This window comes from Lontra canadensis, unplaced genomic scaffold, assembly GCF_010015895.1.
Source record: "Lontra canadensis isolate GAN:19392208 unplaced genomic scaffold, GSC_riverotter_1.0 scaffold4, whole genome shotgun sequence".
Classification (NCBI taxonomy): Eukaryota; Metazoa; Chordata; class Mammalia; order Carnivora; family Mustelidae; genus Lontra; species Lontra canadensis.
Window position 1 is genome coordinate 23,696,193 of NW_022630998.1, and position 19,951 is coordinate 23,716,143.

At 37.6% G+C, this 19,951-nt stretch overlaps 1 protein-coding gene and 1 pseudogene across 5 annotated transcripts in view; one reads left to right on the forward strand and one right to left on the reverse strand.

Moving 5' to 3' along the window:
* ADGRV1 (adhesion G protein-coupled receptor V1) overlaps positions 1-19,951 on the reverse strand; it is a 554,175-nt gene that overhangs the window by 253,369 nt on the left and 280,855 nt on the right. For 3 of the 5 annotated variants that reach the window (XM_032846569.1, XM_032846563.1, XM_032846598.1), the window contains one exon: positions 13,873-13,929. The exons of the other annotated variants lie outside the window; for them this stretch is intronic. In XM_032846569.1, the coding sequence (XP_032702460.1) occupies positions 13,873-13,929 (57 nt within the window). The remainder of the gene's footprint in view (positions 1-13,872; positions 13,930-19,951) is intronic. 5 annotated transcript variants of the gene reach the window in all.
* LOC116860551 lies at positions 309-1,305 on the forward strand (annotated as a pseudogene).

The following is a 19,951-nucleotide window of genomic DNA, read 5'->3' on the forward strand; positions in this document are numbered from 1 at the left end:
CTGGCTTGATAATGAAACCTAAATTGATTTTTTAATTTCTGGAATGTTGGAAACATTATGAAAATGACAAATAATATAAAATATAACCAGCTCCTCATCACCCAGATAAATAAACATTTTCCAAGTTTTCTTCAAATTTTTGGTGTTTAAAGAAAAAATGTTACTGGTCAGGGCATCTCCTGCACCTGTCAGGGGTGCGAACTCTGAGCTTCTCGTGATACAGCCACTCCTCAGGCCCAGGAGTGTGGAAGCTAAGTAGGAGAAACCCCCAGACCTGAGCGCAGACTCTTCCTGCCACCTGAACCACTATGACCCTCTTCAACAAGGGCCCATTATTACAGGCTCTCAGCAGAGGTTAAGAACAAGATCGCTTCCAAGTATGATCATCAGGCAGAAGAAGATCTTTGAATTTAAATAGAAGTGATAGCACACTGACACCAACTCTCTGCTGTGCTTAAAAGATGGCACCATCCCCTACGAGCTCATCAACAAGCAACAGCCAAGCTCAGTGAAGGTTAATGAGTCCCCGTTAAACTGGCCTCAGTTGGAGAATATTGGCAACTTTTTTAAAGCTATCCAGGCTTCTTATGGCATGAAGCCACATGACATACCTGAAGCAAATGATCCAGGTTCAGACTACACTGGTGGCTCTCACAGGTCTGGCTAAAATAAAAGGATTCCATACAACCCTTGACATTGGAGTTAAGTATGCTGAAAAACAAGACGTTTTGATGAATGAAAATTAAAAGCTGGCTAAAATGTAACTGGTTTGCAGATGGGAACCAACAAATGCATCAGCCACACAGGTATGACAGTATGGGATCAGGAGGCATCTTTATGATCCCAAAATGCAAACTGACCAGACCACAATTAGTCTGCAGATGGGCCCCAACAAAGGAGCCAGCCAGGCGGGGATGTTAGCACCAGGTACCAGAAAAGATATCTATGATCAGAAGCTAACATTACAACCAGTAGACAACAGGACGATTTCTCTACACATGAGAACCAACAAAGTTGCTTCCTAGAAAGGAATGAGTGTGTTTGGGCTTGGGCGGCAAGTATATGATCCCAAATATGGCACTGCTTCTGCAGAACCTGTCATTCAGAGTGGAAGTCAAGGAAAAGGAACAAATAGGTCTGAAATTATTAGGCAGAATACCCAGATGAATATCACGGTGAGTACCAAGATAACTACCCCAGAGATTACCAATATGGCGACCAAGGCACTGATTATTAGATTGATACAAGGAGCTCAGTATTTAGCCCATTGTTTTTATTCAGTGAGAACCCAGCTAGCCTTGAGTAATTTTTACCTTGTCTTCCTAAAACACTATAATGCTTATTGTACGTAAAAGAAATATTGCCTTACATACATTTCCTTTTCCTTTTCCTGCATCTTCCCTAAACAGTTGTCTTTTCAGTTCAATCTTACAGCAGAAGCAATAATTCCCATATGAAGTAAAAAGGAATACTGTGAAAAGGGAGTACTCTTGTACAGCCAATTCTCTTATCCAAGACTTATGCATTTTTATAATCTACTGAATAAACTGGGATTTTCAAACAATAGGAAGTGGGGTTTTTTGTTTAGTTTTGTTTTGCTTTACAGTTTAGTATCTTGTTTCAGTGTGGAGGACTAAACGCATGCTTATAGCTAAATGCATTCTTCGCCAACTAAATTTAAGATGTAACATTTTAGACATTTACATATCAAAGTCTCTATAGTATTGTTCACTAAAAAGTTTAAATAAAATCCTGATCAGTGTAAAAAAAATAAAGAAATAAAATGTTACAGATACAGCTAAATCCTATTCTTCTGCCCCTTCCTTCTCAAGATAAAAAGTTTCCTTATATTTTAATTTCATATGCTTGGATACAGTATTGTATATTTTGTTTAAAGCAAAGAATATTAATAGCAATACCCAGAAAGGCCAACTAGAAAAGATTTTCAACTTTACTCTCTGTCAGGGATTGCAAATTAAAATAACAGAGAGCTACTCTGCCACCTGTCAGACTGAAAAAAACTAGAAGTCTGACAATAGACTTGAAGTGGAGGATAAAAAGGAACTTACACACCATAGGTATAAGTTGGTACACAGTGTCTTTAGAGAACAATTTAACAATTTTTTAGTAAAACTGAAGATATTCCATTGCTATGGCCCAGAAATTAATCCCCTAGTTATCTACCCAAGAGAAAGTGTCACATTTAAACACTTCAGGAGGCATGTAGAAGGTCTGTGTTAATAAATTTAACAGCTTACACTTGAATCATGCTTCTTATGCGTCAGGCACAGTTTCAAATCCCTTCTGTGCTTTTTACTCTATTATGCTCATAACCTACCTATCCCATAGAAAATGTACTGCATTTTACAGATGAGTAAACTGAGGCACAGCAGTTTATAACTTGCCACAGTTGCATAGCTTGGTGGACCCACAAACACAAGCAATCTAGTTCTGAGTCTGTTAACCACTATGCTGTATGGGTCACAGAAGTACGGTATGGAAGGACAAAAGAATGGAAATCATCCAAGAATCCACCAAGAAAGGGAGGAACAAACAGGCAACAATACATTCACGCAGAGCAGAAGAGCAGAGCCAGTAAGATCCATAAGCCAGAGCACACCCAGGCGCTTGCATACGGGAGAACAGGCAAGGTGCAAGGTGATTTGTACTATATGATACCTAAAGCCATCTTTATGATTTATTTCCAATAGCGGAAACAGGTAAAGCAATCTTAGCCTATATTAATGAAATAAAAGAATCAAGAGCAAAAAAATGGGGGAGCCTTTTTTCCCCTTGGGGTTAAGAATCTTGAATAATGTGCTGGTTCCAGGAATCGCAAGATTGATAACTAGACTGGATTTTGAAGTAAGCAGCCAGAATGATGAAGGATTTTGCAGTGGTTTACAGTGTGCATGCAAAGTCATTCAAAGGAGGCAATAAGTCTGCTTATGTGAGAGAAAGGACAATGTTCTCCATCATCCCCCTCTCCCCACAAGCTTCCCATCAAATGTGTGGGTATGCATATAGGATAGGGCTTATCTTTTTGACTTATCTTCACACAAAACATTCATAAGTACTATAAAAACTCCGCTTAACTTTATATATGTTATAGGGTTTTCTTAAATACACAGAAGGATGTTAAATCCCAAGTTGTGCACAAGAAGTAGTCACAGAAAGCTATATAATAGTAGAAAAATATGGCTACTATAACACAAACAGAAAAGGTTAACAAATGACCCCCAAAACCCCCACATTTTGTTTTTATTTTGTAAAGTCTTAGAAGATAGGTCTACCAAGGAGTCTCCCCCTCCACAACATAGACTATCGACAACAAAAAAAGTACTCTAAGAATGCACTTACTTAGGAGAAGATTTCAGCACTGAAAAGCAATGATCTGTACAAGGTCATAGCATTAAGCTCATTTTCCTCACTACCCAAATGAACCTTGTCTGCATCATGAGCAATGGGGGCCTGTGAAGAGCCCACCATGCTGACATCAGTTCATTGAAACCATCAGTCTCCACAGAGCAGGATTACTCTCTATAGAAAAGCAGTCAATCTAAAACAAAGAACTCTGCTGAGAAAAGACTATTCCAAGAAAAACAAACCTTTGAAAGATAAAGAAGTTAAAATGAGTGCTGACACATATGGCTAAAATGCTAATTTTCATGGAAACGTAATGGACAGGTAAGTGGGGGCATATTAAATGTTAATTACTCTTAATCTTAGCTGTTGAAAAAAATGCTTTAGGTTTGGGTGTGGCAACTTCTTTTGAAAAACTTGTTGGCACTCCAGTGTAGACCTTGCTATGATTTCTTTCCAACATTGGACACACCTTGTTCAAAAGACAAATGACTCATAAGAGGCCACAATCCAAAATGTGATATTCAGCATTTAACTTGCTAATGGTACCCCAGAAGTAGCCACAGCTCCTGCTGTGAGAAAAATATCAGACAGAGGATTAAAACTGATGGCTTCTCTATTTCACTAGAATCAGTTGTGCAAGAGTAGTAAAAATACAGTTTAAAGAGTGTCAGGTAAGGTAATGAGGAGAAAGGCCACAGGCGGGTTGTGAAAGTGTGCCAACGTCAATACACATTACTCAATATTTGCACTACTTAACAAAAATAAGCCAAGCATAGGTGAAAATGGCTAGATGAGAAAGGAGAAAACACACCTGAAATAAGTGTAACATTGTGTGTCAACTACACTTCAATGAAAGAAAGAAAGAAAACACAAAGGACCTAATGAAAGACTTGACAAAGCAAATTTGTACCACAATGTTTAAACACACCAAGTGTGACACTTGCATCCAGTATCAAACACGTTATGCATTATCAATGAAAAAAGGCCAACTAAGACTTATTTCTTCTTCCAAAGCCCATAAGCATTTTTATGCATGTTTTAACATCGTATCAATTGTTTTACAGAATTTTTTATTTTAAATACTGGCACCAGCCATAAAAAAGTTGCTATTATATATTTGGCTCACTTATTCATTCTTTCAATACAATTTTGTGAATTCTATGATTTGGTGTCCTAATGATGGACTCCTTTTTGCTGTTATGAGCTCACAGTGCAGTAATGGGCAGAATCCTACATAAATATATCTGATTAACAATAAAATTATGCTATCCTAGAGTTATATGGGGATCAGTTTTATCTTAAAGTTCACTCTTGCTCCGAGAAGAAGAAAATTATTTTATTGCTACGCAGTTCTACTAGGATAAAAGTGATACAACAGATCTCATGTACATTGAACTTTAATAATATAATGACCCTTTCATGTACATAAAATTTTAACAGAACCCCAAGGAGAAGACAATATTCAAAATGGTGAAATTTCAGGAACAAAAATCAATCATGAATACCTTTTAGTTGTTTTTGCATTTATAACCTCCCTCAAGTCAGAGTGTGTAGGCAAATGGCCATTTTACACCTGTATCTAAGGTCAACCTTGTGTTTGGTCTTTTTCCACATAAATGAAAAAAATTACTATTTCTGGAATGCTGAATTTTTAAAGATCGTGGTCCAAAATCTTACTGTGAGTTACACAAGTAAAGGAAGTTAAGTGTTGACTAGTTAATATTGTTAAATACTTATGGTAAACCATATAAAAGGATGACAGATGGAATATGGGGTAGAGTTGAATTACTACAACTCCACATTAGGTTTTAGTTTGTAGGTTTCCACTTTCAATATGAAATCAGTTATTATTAAAAGTCTCACCCAAATTCTATTCCCCATCTAATATTTATTGGCCTTCCATTAAGAACAAACAAAATTGGGGCACCTGGGTGGCTCAGTGGGTTAAGCCTCTGCCTTTAGCTCAGGTCATGATCTCAGGGTCCTGGGATCAAGTCCTGCATCAGGCTCTCTGCTCAGCGGGGGAGCCTGCTTCCTCCCCATCTCTCTCTGCCTGCCTCTCTGCCTACTTGCAATCTCTGTCAAATAAATAAATAAAACCTTAAAAAAAAAGAACAAACAAAATCTAAACCTTAATTAATTCATTTAATAAATATGCATTGAGTGTTTTTTACTGGCTTAGCACTGTTGTAGGTGATGAGTATTCAGTAGTGATGAAAGCAGCCAAGGTTCTCATCCTCCTCCAACCACAACATGCCAGGTACTGTAGAGGAGAGGAAAAAGGAACAGGGAGAATATTGTGTGCTGAGGCTGAGGAAGGTCTGAATAAAGTAAATGATGAGGAATGTCTCCCTAAGTACACGACACTTAACCTGATCCCTGACACGAGTGAAGGGATCTGCGATGTGAGGAGCCAAGGACCAGGAAACAAAGTCTTCCGGGAAGAGGCCACTGTACCCACAAAGGCTTTAAGACAGAAGACTATCAGGTAACCAAGGGAAAATCATTGTGTCTGGACCATAGTGAGTGAGGGGCTGTGGGCTGGGGGCGGAGGCCAACTGATGAGGCCTACCATGTTGGCCATGCACTATTACAGAAGCCACGCTATGATGTGTGAATTGAATTTAAAGAGGAGTGGGAAGTCATTAAAGGGTTTCAACAGAGGACATGCATGACCTTTTAAAAAGACGACGCTGGGGACACCTTGGTGGCTCAGCCGGTTAAGCTCGGTCATGATTTCAGTGTCCTAGGATCAAGGCGAACATTGGGATCCCTGCTCAGAGGGGAGCTTGCTTCTCCCTCTGCCTGCTGCTCCTGCTGCTTGTGCTCTCTCTTTCTCGCTGACAAAAAAATAAATAAAATCTTAAAAAAAAAAAAGATTACACTAGTTCCTAAATACAGAGAATAAGTTGGAAGTAAACTAAAGGTGAAGCAGGGAGACAAATTAGAAGCCAACTTCCACAGATCACAAAAGGCACAGGGTGGGCTAGAAAAAAGGCAGTGGGTGGATTTGTAAACAAAAGTATATGAAGCCATGGCATAATCTGGAGGTAGGATCAACAGAACTTGCTGATCGGTTGGATACTGTGCATAATGTGCAGGAAGGAACGAATAATGCTGAAGAAACTCTGAGAAAGATGACCCCAATTGTTGAGATATGGAAAAAATGTGGAAGGAACAGGTTCTGAGGGAGTATTTAACATTTTGTTTGGACATGTTAAGTTGGAGATACCTACGAAACGTCCAATAGGAGAAATGAGGGGCAACAAAGCATATGAGAGCAGAGCTTCAACGAGTGGTTTGTAGTGAAGATAGAAATTTGCAAGTAATGAAGCAAACAAATGGTACTTAAAACTATGGCTAATGATGAGATCACTGATGGAGAGTGGGGAGTAGTATATCTACAATTTCTGCATGTAGCAAAATTTCCTCGGGCAATTTTGATTCAGTAGGTTAAGGGTGGGGACTTTGATTCTGCATTTTTATTAAAAACTCTAGGTGGGTCTTATCCTAGTACCATTCTGTTAAATATCTGTTATAGAAACAGAAAGTAAGTGAGTCCAGCAGATAACTAAGACACTCTAGCAATTGGTATCTGGCCAGAAGAAGAGTTTGAGGAACTGAAGCCATGGACCAACTACGAGAGAGTAGCCCATGCAATCCTTACTATCTTCAAAGGGAAACTGAAAGGCATCTTTTAGGTACTACTAGCAAGACTCTGGCCAGAGTTCCCTTGAGGAAGCTCCTATAAAACAGTGCCAAGAACAGGCCTCCAGAACAATAGGTTGGCTCAAGTGCTCAATGAATTTGTGCTTTGTCATTGTAAAAAGAAAACACAGACAGTATCAGCAACCAGATTGCCAATACCTTCTAACTATGACTACTGCGATCCTAAAATCAGGACAGGGGATCATGGGATTGGTACTGGCCATGCTGGAGTTAATGAGCCCTTGGCCAACCCATTTCAATGTTACCAAGGGCAGGGAATAAGTAACACCACTATCTTTTCTTCTTTACTTTTCTGTAGCATGCAACTAGCCTAAAGATCCTAGTATTTATTAATTCCTGAAAAAAACAGGTTAAGACAAGTAGGCCCAGACAAATTATGAGGCAGATTCATTTCTATTTCTCAATTTATATTCTGTTAGCCCAATCCCACCCTAGCAGTCCACATTTCCATACTTCTCTGTTTGGAACTGTCACAACTGCATTGTTACCTGTGTCCAACAAACCAACTTCATAACTCTTTCTTTTATCACTTCTCAAAGCTCATTGCGTTTCATGTAGGGTTGTGTAATAACAAGTTGATTGTACAATTTTTATATGTTGATGAGTTTGCTATCACCCACAAATTTGCATTTTAACAGGACATCTGTGGATACAAACTTTAATTGAAGGAATTGAGCTAGAGTTGTAATATTCCTATATTATTACAGAGGAGAGATACTAAGTATGGAGATAATTTTAATAATCCTTAATCAACATCACACAGATTGCTATCTATTTCACCTGTAAAGTCTCCACGATTTAAGAAGTCTTTGAGTTAATAGCCTTGGAGCAAGCAACCACTTAAAAGTGAAGCCAAGAGATCATAAATTACTTCATAAAGTTGATTTCATGTTGTGGGAATAGCTGAAAGAAATATTTTTTAAAAATATTTGAATTAATTAATTAATTAATTAGCGGCATGCAAGTGGTGGGGGGAGGAGCAAAGAGAGAGGGAGAGAGAGAATCTCCAGTAGACTCCAGAGTGAGTGGAGCCCGACATCATGACCTGAGTCAAAATCAAGAGTTAGATGTTCAACTGACTGAGCCACACAGGTGCCCCTTGAAAGAGATCTTGAACAATTATATCTATGAGTCTGCCTTGTAAAAAATCTATACAAAACCAAAGATTTTCTTTACTAAAAAATAAAGTGGGAAACAGTCAGTAAATAATGAGTTACAAATCAAAGACCACGAGGTACAAGGCAATCAACACAAATGTGTAGAGGAACCAGATATAAAAGAACATGGGACCAGGAGGTCCACAACGAACATTCAAATTCAGTTTCTGGAAAACACTGTGAGACTACACATACCACATCTATGAGCCCACTACATTCCTAGGACCTCAGTATCCCTGCACTAAATTCCCCACTCCACTGTACAACAGAAATTAAAGTAGGGCTAAGATGCTCTAATTGCAAGGGAAATGAAAGAAATATCTAGTAGGATTTTGAACTATCCTGGATTTCTCATGACTGAAGAGTTTACCAAAATGTAGAACTTTCAGTGCTAATACCAGGACAGTCAAAAGGCTTGCTCTGTGCTTTGGGGCTACGGGAAGAAAATAATGATAATGTGGGGTCTACTTTCCACAAAAAGTTGAAACTGGTAGCTTGGTTTGAAAAAAATGGTCAGGTAGCACATCAGAAGGCAGAGTAATCACCAAGATATTCTTCAAACAGTAGCTAGACTGATAAGGCAATCAACTATCAAAAGGCACCCAGTATGTGTGTCACTGACATTATCTTTTCACTATCTCACACAAAAACAACACTGTGAACGTGTATTAGCAGCTCTGGAAGAGACCATGTTATGAAACAAAAAGAATCAGAGGCAACGAAATGCCCAGTAATGTCGAAACCAACATCCTGAAGTCAAATGAGATCATTGTTCTGTAATTTAAAAACAGGATAATTTCATAAGACATGTAGAAAGGAATGATGAAAGGAATTGGACTAGTTGTCTAGAGTAGTGGCCCTCAAATGGGGGTGATTCTGGCCCCCCAGAAGCACATGATTACACCTGAGGATACCTCTCAGTGTAACAACTAGGTAAATGGGTGCTACTGGCATTGAATGAGTAAAGGCCAAGGATTGTGCGAAACATCCTACAGAGCAGTCTCTCACAACAAATTTTCTGTCCCAAAATGTCAATTGTGCTAAGATTGAGAAATCCTATGCATAGCTGCAAAACTTATAAGAAAAAAAAAAAACTTGGTTAATATCAAAAAGGTTAAAGGGCATGAGAAGTACCTTTATTTTATGAGTATAATTCCTCAGTTGATGAGGGACAAAAACCAGAGAGAAGGAGAAAAGCAAAGAGGAATAAGTAATGCTAAGGATGGTGAATGAAAGAGGAGCCATGCAAGGAGAAGAAGGGGTCTAATGTACCACACCACAGCAATTCAGTTCATTGTGACTCCCCACCCTGCAAATCAACACCAACAGAGCCCATCAATCTTCCCCCTCAAGAGTGTGCAGCGCTAGGTAATAAAACTCACCTCTTCATGTCACAGTTCTGTTAGTAAAAGCACGAAGTGCATGTGGGCACATCTGACAGTCACCAAATGCAGGCTAAGAATGACGGCCTTAAGGTGGGGAGTTAGGAAAAGTGGGTGTGAGAAGGTGAAATACCAAAGAAGTAAAAAACGCAAGAAGTGGCAGTTAGAAAGAGGTATATTTTGTACATATGCAAATAAATTTCAGCTGAGGGAGAAAGCTAGCATTATACCAATATTGCTTCCAGTTAAAAATGGAAGCTGTAACCAGAAACCAGGTATCACAAGAGTGACAAGTTTTTAAAAGGATCATGATTTAAAATAAAAATGTTCCAAGTATTGAGTAAGAACCTGAAGATCAGCACATCAACATTAGATTTTATATCTACTGAAATAATAGAAAAAGAGAAAAAAACAAGTAAGTGTTTAGGAATGAATCTATACTTGCTGCCTCTCCAGTACGGTATCCTCTCCAAGGCCTGAAAGACCGTGTATCTATTCTAGAAGACAGAAGCAACACATGGCCTACCCTCTGGTTCCCAAAGATGAACATGTAATTTTTCATATAATATCTCTATCACTAAAGATCTGTTTAGAGTTCAGCTGAAAATATTTTAGAAAGAATCACAATTCTTCACAATTGTATCTTTGGACAAACAAAATCAATTCAGAGATAACTGACGCTAACAGTTTTAGGCATAGACCCACTAAGATTATGTTCAAAGCCAAGCTTAAGTTCAAGGTGGAGACAGATTTTTTTCCCCCTCCTGAACTACCATTTTGATGAAAATATGATGGTCAAGAACATCTACCTTAATTTAAAGATCTTGAGTTATTAATAGCATAATATATAATAGGGTCACAGATATTTTTTGAAGTGAGGATTTTTAATTTAACATGATTTCGAGGATATTTATTGATGTAATTTTTAGAATTTTGGAAACAATTTGATTCATGTTAAAAATCATTTATAAATATTAAATTATGTACTTTTTCATGGATTAAAAACATCTGTGTACTTTTGGATTTGTTGCTCATCTTCCATGAGTCACATTATCAGTGTATGCTACTGAACACTGCACGATCCAGTAACTCCTTTACTTTGTAGTTACCCGAAGAAAACAAGAACACTAATTCCAAAAAATATATGCATCCGCATTATCTATAATAGGTAAGATATGGAAGCAACCCAAGGGTTCATAGATATATGAGTGGATCAAGAAGATGTGGTACACACACGTACACACGTGTGCGCGCGCGTGCACGCACACACACACACACACACAGGAATATTATTCAGCCATAAAAAAGAATGAGATCTTGCCATTTGCAACAACGTGAATAGACTTAGAGGGTATAATGTTCAGTGAAGCAAGTCAGACAGAGAAAGACAAATATCATATGATTTCACTCAACTGGAATTTCAGAAACAAAACAAACAAAAAAGAGACAAACAAAAAAAGACTCTTAAATACAAAGAACAAATCTGGTGGTTGCCAGAAGGGAGGTCAGTGGGGGATGGGTGAAATAGATAAAAAAGATTAAGAGCACATTTATCAACATGTGCACTGAGCAATGTATGGAATTGTTGAAATCTTATATCGTAAACCCAAAGCTAATATAACACTTTATGTTAATTACACTTCAATAAGAGATTTTTTTCAAAGGTGTTCATTTTCTATATGTAAAACGCCAACACAGAGAGCAATTTATCATGTCTGAGCAGGTAAGCAGTGAGTGCATCCAAAGGCCTGTCTGGGCACAGGTGGAGCTTTCCCATCTAGAACAAGGCTTTCTTGAAAATTTTAAATGGAAAAGAGCACAGAAAGGAGTTTTTAAAAGTTTATCATGAAAAAAATATATAGGTATATGTGTAGTAAAAAAAACCCCTGTAATATAAGATTTAAGATGTAAATCTAGGTGTGAGACCAGGGGTAAGTTTATTTGTCTCCATATTGTAGAATGGAGATTTAAAAAAAGGTACAATATGTGATTCTCAACAGAGTATTCAATAATGTTATTTCCTAGCTGGCCCTCTAAAATGAGTGAGAATGACACACAAAGAAGCATTGGAGAGCTTTGTAAAACTGGTTTCAGAAATGAGAAAAATCTTTGTTTTAAAATAATTATACTTAATCAAAATATCAAGTTAAAATTAAAAAAGACTAAATTTTAAAATCTAGAAATAGCTTTCTAGTGGAGGCAGACATATTAATGGAAAAGGTCACTGATTTAAAACCTTTGAGGAAATCTGTAATTTTCTCCCATACATGAATTTTAGAACTTCTTCCAATGGCTTAATCCTTGGGAAAGTTTAGCTTATATTCAGAAGTGAAATAAAAGTTCACCCCACATTTTATTCTTTACACCTCTTTTTTCTAATCTCTATAATTTCCCAAATTCGTTTTCCACAATTTGCAGCAATACTATAAAAAAGCAAAGAAATATTATAAATTCTGAGCATCACTCACACACCCAATCTTCATTCTTTATTGTGAACCACATGTCAAAGTCTACCTCTCTTCAATTATCCAATGAGATGTATTTTATGGAAAAATACAAGATTAAAAAAAAAAAAAAACCTTTCTAAGACTTTTAATGAAGGTTTGTGATCAGACAAGTCTATTAAATGGTAGCACCTTTAATGAGTACTTAAATTATATTGTTAACAGCCCAATAATTAGACCCTTGGCCACACACACACACACACACACACACACACACACACACACGTAAAAGTAACAGGGGTATAACTTCCCGCAACACTGGTTACAGGGACTCTGGTCTTAGCTATTTTTTGTTCTTTCCCATTAACTTGATTAAGCCAGAAATAATGAGCAAATGTGAACCCTTCCTGGAGTGCATCATTTAATTTCTTTTCAAAAATTGCACAGGTGGAATCCAGCAGTGCAATAAGTAGAATCCAAGAAATACAAAATATTCCATTAATTATCAACTAAGGATGGGTGTGTAACAAAGTACGTACATGGGATATCCATACGTATATGCATATTTATATACATTTGTGGGTAGTTTCATGGAAAAAAGATTAAGACACATACATGGGTTCAAATCTTAGTCCTGCTTCATAGTTACGGTTTCTTGGGCAGATTTAATTATACTCTGTGAGTCTCAGACTATAGAGCTATAAAATGAAGACATTAGTAATGGCCACTGATAGCACTACTGTGAAAATAAAACGAAGGGGCATATTTAAAGTCTCTGGATCACATCAGAAGCTCAAAGAGATTTGTTTTTCCTTATTTATTTATTTATTTATTTGGGAGAGGGAGTGGGGGAGGGGCAGAGAGAGAATCTTAAGCAGGCTCCACACCCAGCACAGAGCCTGAAGTGGGGCTCAATCTCATGACCCTGAGATCATGACCTGAGCTGAAATCAAGAGTCAGATGTTCAACTCACTGAGTCACCCAGGTGCCCCCAGAGAGAATATTATTAACAATACTATTACCCCTCTAAGAATTATATAAATAAAATGAAAACAAAAACTACCTAAAATGTCTCTAAAAATAATTAAGTTTAATTGAATTAAAACTTAAAATTAAAAATATGCCACTTCCATTCGGGAAAATGAAGGGGAAAAAATCAAATCAAAGAAGCACAATTAAAAAAAACTAAATTTCAAGAAACAAGGCTAAATCTTGTTTAGGTGTGGGAGAAAGGCCATTCTACCTTTGATGAGGGGAATCAGTGCTTCCATAATCAAAATAACTATAGGTCACACATTTTAAAAGTAAAAAAAAATTTTTTTAAATTTTAGCAAAATAACTGTATTATTCTCATGTTATACCTTCCTTATTTCCCTAAATGAAAATTGCTTTTTCTTTTCAAATCTCCTTTCAAATTTATAGCCGATTTTTACTGATACTTTTTTGCTTTCAAAATGTGCACAGATTGCTCTTCAAATGCATATGTTAAGTGGGTTTACTTATGAATATAAGGGTCTATCTTTTTTGTGCATCTCAAGAAAACAGTTTTTGGAATGACAGGGTGGGAATCTTAGGTTCTACTCCTAGAAGTGAGGTTGGAGTCCTCAACTTACTTTTACTGGGGGATGCTCCCTTCCCTTCCTTCTGCAAATCTGCTTGCACAGTGAGAGAAAAGGAATTAAAATCTTGTTTCAAACATGGCTAAGTCTGTGACCTTTGTTCTACAAGACCTTACATAAGCCATTCTCCACTTAACAGCTGAAGTGGGCTTATCCTGGGGAAAGAATTACTCACATGCAGCTGGTCAATGGTTTCTTTTCCATTTGTCCCAGTTTGTCCACAGAAGGAGATCTAACAAACTAATGTGGTTAGAGTCCTCACCCTCAAGTAATTTATAATCTGTAAGTGGGAAAAAGTATAAATGTGCAACAAAAAATGGGTGACAACTCTACCACATTTATGTAGCCAATTCCAAACTCTTGTTTTCTCTTGTTTCATATACCTATAAATACACCCAGCACTCCTTAGATTGTAATCTTCTGGAGGACATGACTGTAACTACTCTGGGGTTTGTTGGTCAGATTATCTGTCTCATCTCACACAGAATTTATACATGACTGTAAACACAAGAGGTATTTATTAAAAATACGTCTTTTGGGGGCAGCTGGGTGGCTCAGTGGGTTAAGCCTCTGCCTTCAGCTCAGGTCATTATCCCAGGGTCCTGGGATCAAGCCCCACGGCAGGCTCTCTGCTCAGCAGGGAGCCTGCTTCCCCCCCGCCCCCCGCCTGCCTCTCTGCCTACTTGTGATTTCTCTGTCAAATAAATAAATAAATAAATCTTTAAAAAAAAAAAAAGTATGTCTTTGGCTTTTCATAACTACCCCCAAAGAAGTGTCAAGAAGGTACCCTTCAGAATGAGATTCTATTTAACATTTAGGACTAGATGTTCAGTAACTCTTGAAATCACTATGTCTTTAAAATGTACACAAAACAGCATTCCAATAGTGTTCTAAACCGCTTACTTCAGACTTCCAATTCCATGTTAAACTCAAGTGTTAAACAATGTTTTCCTCAAGTTGCTTCCTCTCTCATGGCCACCACTGACGCAGACGTTAGCTGGAAGAGAGGCCTCCAAGGATTAGGCAGCCTGCATTATACGTAACTTGGCAGCCACTTGTAAACTCCAAAGAGAGCAAACCAAATATCAGTGACCGATTGTGAAGCTGAATTGCTTCCTCTTTTCTAGTTTCTCACAAAACTGTTTGAATTCAGCTTCCCCTCTCCCTAACAGCAGCCACTTCTGACGGAAGTCTATTCTCTCAGACTTGCTTCTATTTAGGAGAAATTGCTTATATTGTTGTTCTCAGGCCTATTAATAACTTTAAAAAGAGGTACACATGCTGAATTTCAACAACGACACAAATATTTTCCTGTGGCATTTTCACTGTATTTCTCTATGTTCTGAGTTCTATCTTTACCTTAAAAACATGAATTCAATAGTAGATTCACAAAAGGTAATATTATGGAAAATATACACAGGATATATTTCCTACAGTTAAACATTGGAGTTACCATAACTTCACTGCTGTGTTTTTCTGAAATTAGTCCTTGGGGCTTATAAAAGGGATATAAAGTATAGTGTTGTATTAATATTTTTATACAAGTTTAAATATTGTAATATATATATAACTACATTAAATCATACTGATACATACCTTTCACATGGCTGCAGTAGACTGCATTTGAAGCATCATTGAAAAACAAACTTTATACTGGATTAGCTTTTTCCTGTTTCTTCCCTTGAACTAACAACAAAGAGCTCACTGGAATTGTTTTGAGGAATTATTCTTTATGAAATAGCTTTTTATCTTAATGTGTAATAAGTGCTTCACTTTTTTTTTTTTTAAAGATTTTATTTATTTATTTGACAGAGAGAGATCACAAGTAGACGGAGAGGCAGGCAGAGAGAGAGAGAGAGGGAAGCAGGCTCCCCGCTGAGCAGAGAGCCCGACGCGGGACTCGATCCCAGGACCCTGAGATCACGACCCAAGCCGAAGGCAGCGGCTTAACCCACTGAGCCACCCAGGCGCCCCAAGTGCTTCACTTTTAAAGAGGCATTACCTTGTGTATTATTAAAAGATTAAAAAAAAAATCTTAAACCCTACAGAACCTGACACCTTACAGAAGAGAGACTTCTTATTTTTTTTGAGCAGTAGTATAGAACTGGATACAGTGGACTTTTCAGATTAGACTACTTAATATATTTCTAAGAAAAATGCTCATGAGACATGAAAATGTATCTGTGGTACCCAAATTCATATCTGTGAAAAACCTATAGAAAATTCTCATTCCAGGGCGCCTGGGTGGCTCAGTTAAGCATCTGCCTTTGGCTCAGGTCATGATCCCAGGATCCTGGGATCAAGCCCTGAGTTGGGGGAAGGGGATCTTTGCTCAGTGGAGAGCCTGCTTCTTCCTTTCACTTTGCCTGCCGCTCCCCTTGTTTGTGCTCTATCTCTCTCTGTCAAATAAATATATAAAATCTTTAAAAAAGAAAAAAAAAAAAGAAATTCTTATTTCCTCAAATATTAGTTCTGCTCAGGTCTGGAGACTACTGCCCATCTTTTCCAAATCTGCCACGGAAGCAATTCTCCCTTCCTCGCCAGCAGCCCTTAACCAGCTGAACCATCCCTGAAGCCTTGCAAAATAAACAGAATATAGTCCAATAGAGAGCAATCCCTTTTGTATCACTAATCCCACCAGACAGCCCATTCTTCTGCCTCTACTAATGTCTGTATTTTAATTATATGCAGATTCCACTTGGTAAAGATTTCTTATCTTTCAAGACAGCTGAAGAATTCTCATCTCTATAAGAGATTTTTCTGATCCCACCCCTCACCCTGGATAGAATTAATAACTCCCTTTTTTTCTTGTTCTCACTGTATCCTGTATATGCTGTGATCATATCCCTGTAACAGTCTACTGCATTCATTTATTTACATGTTTATTCCCTTCCTAGTAGACTATGAATAGCTTGAGGATATATCTTATTTATCTTTATGTCTGTAATTCCTAGCAAAAAAACCTTATATATTACATATAACACCAAATATTTGTGGAATGGGAACAATGAATAGTAGTTATATATGAATAGATAAATTTAAATTGGGCTTCTACAAAAAATTCAGAAAAGATTCTCTTCTTTTTGTTAGCTAGAGAATAAATAGATTTTTCTGCTGCTCAGATTAAGACTCAAACAGGAGGAGATAGACAGACTTGCTTGCCCTCATCTGACTTTTCAATAATCAACCCTAACAAACACTTTCAAGAGTAGTCCCAAACTTAGAGTGAAAGGTTGTTCAAGTGTGGACTGTTTGTATAATATAGGTCATTTTTCATGTGGTCTCACAAGTATGTAATGAATGAATGGTAATGATGACCATGACCTGAGTTAAAACAGTGGCAAGCCAACTCTTCTGACTTTCTGAGGTTAATCTCTTAGATTCCTCTGGACTTTGTACCTCTGGGGAATAAAGAAACAATGTAAGTAATACCTACAAGCCTCTATTTATATAATTTAAGACGTTTATATTGTCCTACTAAAACAAATATTTATTGAACACTTCTCTACAGACTCAAGAAAACAAGGAAAATTAACTAACACTTTCACTTTTTAATCTCAAGGTTTCTGAGGTATAAAACCACATTCCTTAGTGCAAAGACTTCAATTTTTTAAAATATGTTTTGGGGGAAGAAATATGGTTTTATGATTACTATGTCTCATCAGCTCATTTGTTTTCAAAATACCAAACATTATAAGAAATGCTTTCAGCTATGCATAGGTTAAAAGGCTTTGAGAGTGTGATACCCAGTAGAATAAACTCAGAAATGATCAGTAGATTCATCATAATTGTAAACATCACCTAAACATGGCAGGATTGTTCATTATGTCTAGACATATTATGTCAGAATATTTCACCTCAGCCCTAATTCCAACATACTATCAATATGACAACCTTGTTACTTAGATCCTCATTTTAATAGCCCACATTATCTACCTTGTCACTATAGACATTTATGAGTTAATTATGTATTAAAATTAGCTATTACAGTTAGTTATTATCTATCCTGAGTATCTACACTGAGTCTTTTATTATGTTCAGTTAGCCAGCATATAGTATATCATAAGTTTTTGGTGTAGTATTCAACGATTCACTCATTGTATAACACCCAGTGCTCACGCAACCCAACATAAAATATTATTATTATGGAATACAGAGAGATCTTATTTAAGAAAACTCTTCTGTATTCTCTAATGGTGTTCTCTCATTTTTTTAAAAAGATTTATTTATTTGACAGACAGAGATCACAAGTAGGCAGAGAGGCAGGCAGAGAGAGAGGAGGAAGCAGGCTCCCCGCTCAGCAGGGAACCTGATGTAGGACTCGATCCCAGGACCTGAGATCATGACTTGAGCTGAAGGCAGAGGCTTTAACCCACTGAGCCACCCAGGTGCCCCTGTTCTCTCATTTTTAACTCTGTTTCTCAATAAGAAGTTTAAAAAGCTGCTTTAAGCACCAAATCCCTGTCTTCACACTTTTGTCCACAAGATTCAGAAACCTTCACATCTGCCATCCAAGTCACTTGCTGGAACATCTCCCTGAACTCAGGAAGCAAGTTTCCAGAAGTCTGCCTCTCACTTCTAACTCCCCATCACCTGCCCTCACTCCCCTCCCAATGCTGGGCTTCTGTGGTCAGCTGTTTCAGGCTTCTGAAGAAAGAACAGGCTATCAGAGTAGCCAGGGTTTTCTTGAAGTTCTTAATCAGACATCAGAATGTGTTTTAACATGAAGAAAAATTACTAAGTACAATTAGGATCCATAATAACCAGATTAAGAGTTGAATAGGGTTGGGTGGCTGGCTTAGGTTCTTAACTTCTCATTGCAACTATTTTTCTGGAAAAACTAATTCTGAATTGAGTACCCTTAAATTATAAAGCAAGAGTTATAATGCACTTTGTCTGTAAGCTGTGTTGTAGACCCCACAACATTACAATTCTTTAGTGATATGAATAATCTTTTTAAATTCTGATTTTTCTTTAAGGAATTGAGCTCATTTTCATTAGAAAATGGTAATAACTTAGTATTAAATGGCTGAAGAATTTTTTTTTAAAGGAGCAAGCCTACAATTCCCTTGCAGCTGATTGTTTTTCTCATTATTTTAACCAGTTCTTATTGAAAATCTAGGATGCGCCAAGAAACTTTTTTGGGGTGCTAAAAACACTGCAATGAACAAGACGGGCAATTCCTGACCCAATGGAATTTTTTTTTTTTTTAGATATTTTATTTATTTATTTGACAGGCAGAGATTATAAGTAGGCAGAGAGGCAGGCAGGGTGCAGGGGTAAGCAGGCTCCCTGCTGAGCAGAGAGCCCGATGCAGGACTCGATCCTAGGACCCTGAGATCATGACCTGAGCCGAAGGCAGAGTTTTTAACCACTGAGCCACTCAGGCGCCCCCCAGTGGAATTTCTATTCTAAGAGGTGAGAAGTAGGAAGTGAAGAAGGGGACAGAAGATAATAAATAAACAAGAGAACCCAGATACTGATTTATGATATAAAATAAACAGTGATGTGGTATTGTGGGGCAGGGGGCTGCTCAGGGAAGCTATTCTAAGGTGATAAAAGTATGAGCTGAGTGTGACGGATGGACAGATGAATAAATTTATGATTTAAGTAAACAATGGTGCAGAACTGTCCAGGCTTAGGGATTAACTGGAATCCAGAACCCAGGACAAGAAGGAGGTGGCATGTTTAAGGAACTGACATTTGTCCACTGTGGCTGGTGCTGGGTCAGTGGGTGGAGACTGTAGGAGGTGAGATCAGAGTAGGTAGGAAGGATCCTCAAGTGTCTGTTGGACAAAGGTCAAAAGTTCCTCTTTTTATAGGAAGTCACTGAGGGATTTTAGGTGGGAGAATGACCTGGGTGGATTAAGTCTTTGAAAGGACTACTCTGCCTCCCGAGAAAAGAACAGATTGTAAACACGAGGGCCAGAGTAAAACCATGGGGAACAGTTTCAAGGCAACTGTAGAAGAGAGAAGGTTTACAGCAACAAAAAAATGATTGGGATAAACTCCGGAAGCATCGAGATAAAATACACTTAATTCCCAAATATAGTTAACTCCGTGCATATTTTTTAAAAGGGAAATCCATACTGAAAATTTTTTTTAATACAATAGAGAATATGAACTCAGAGTTTCACACTTTCATTTAACTTTGATTTCTGTATTCCTAAAGGGGCGAGGGCATAAAACCAACTGGAGTGGGGCTCAGAGGTGAGCTCTGGGGTTGCTATGGAATTTCTCCATTTCCACACCTA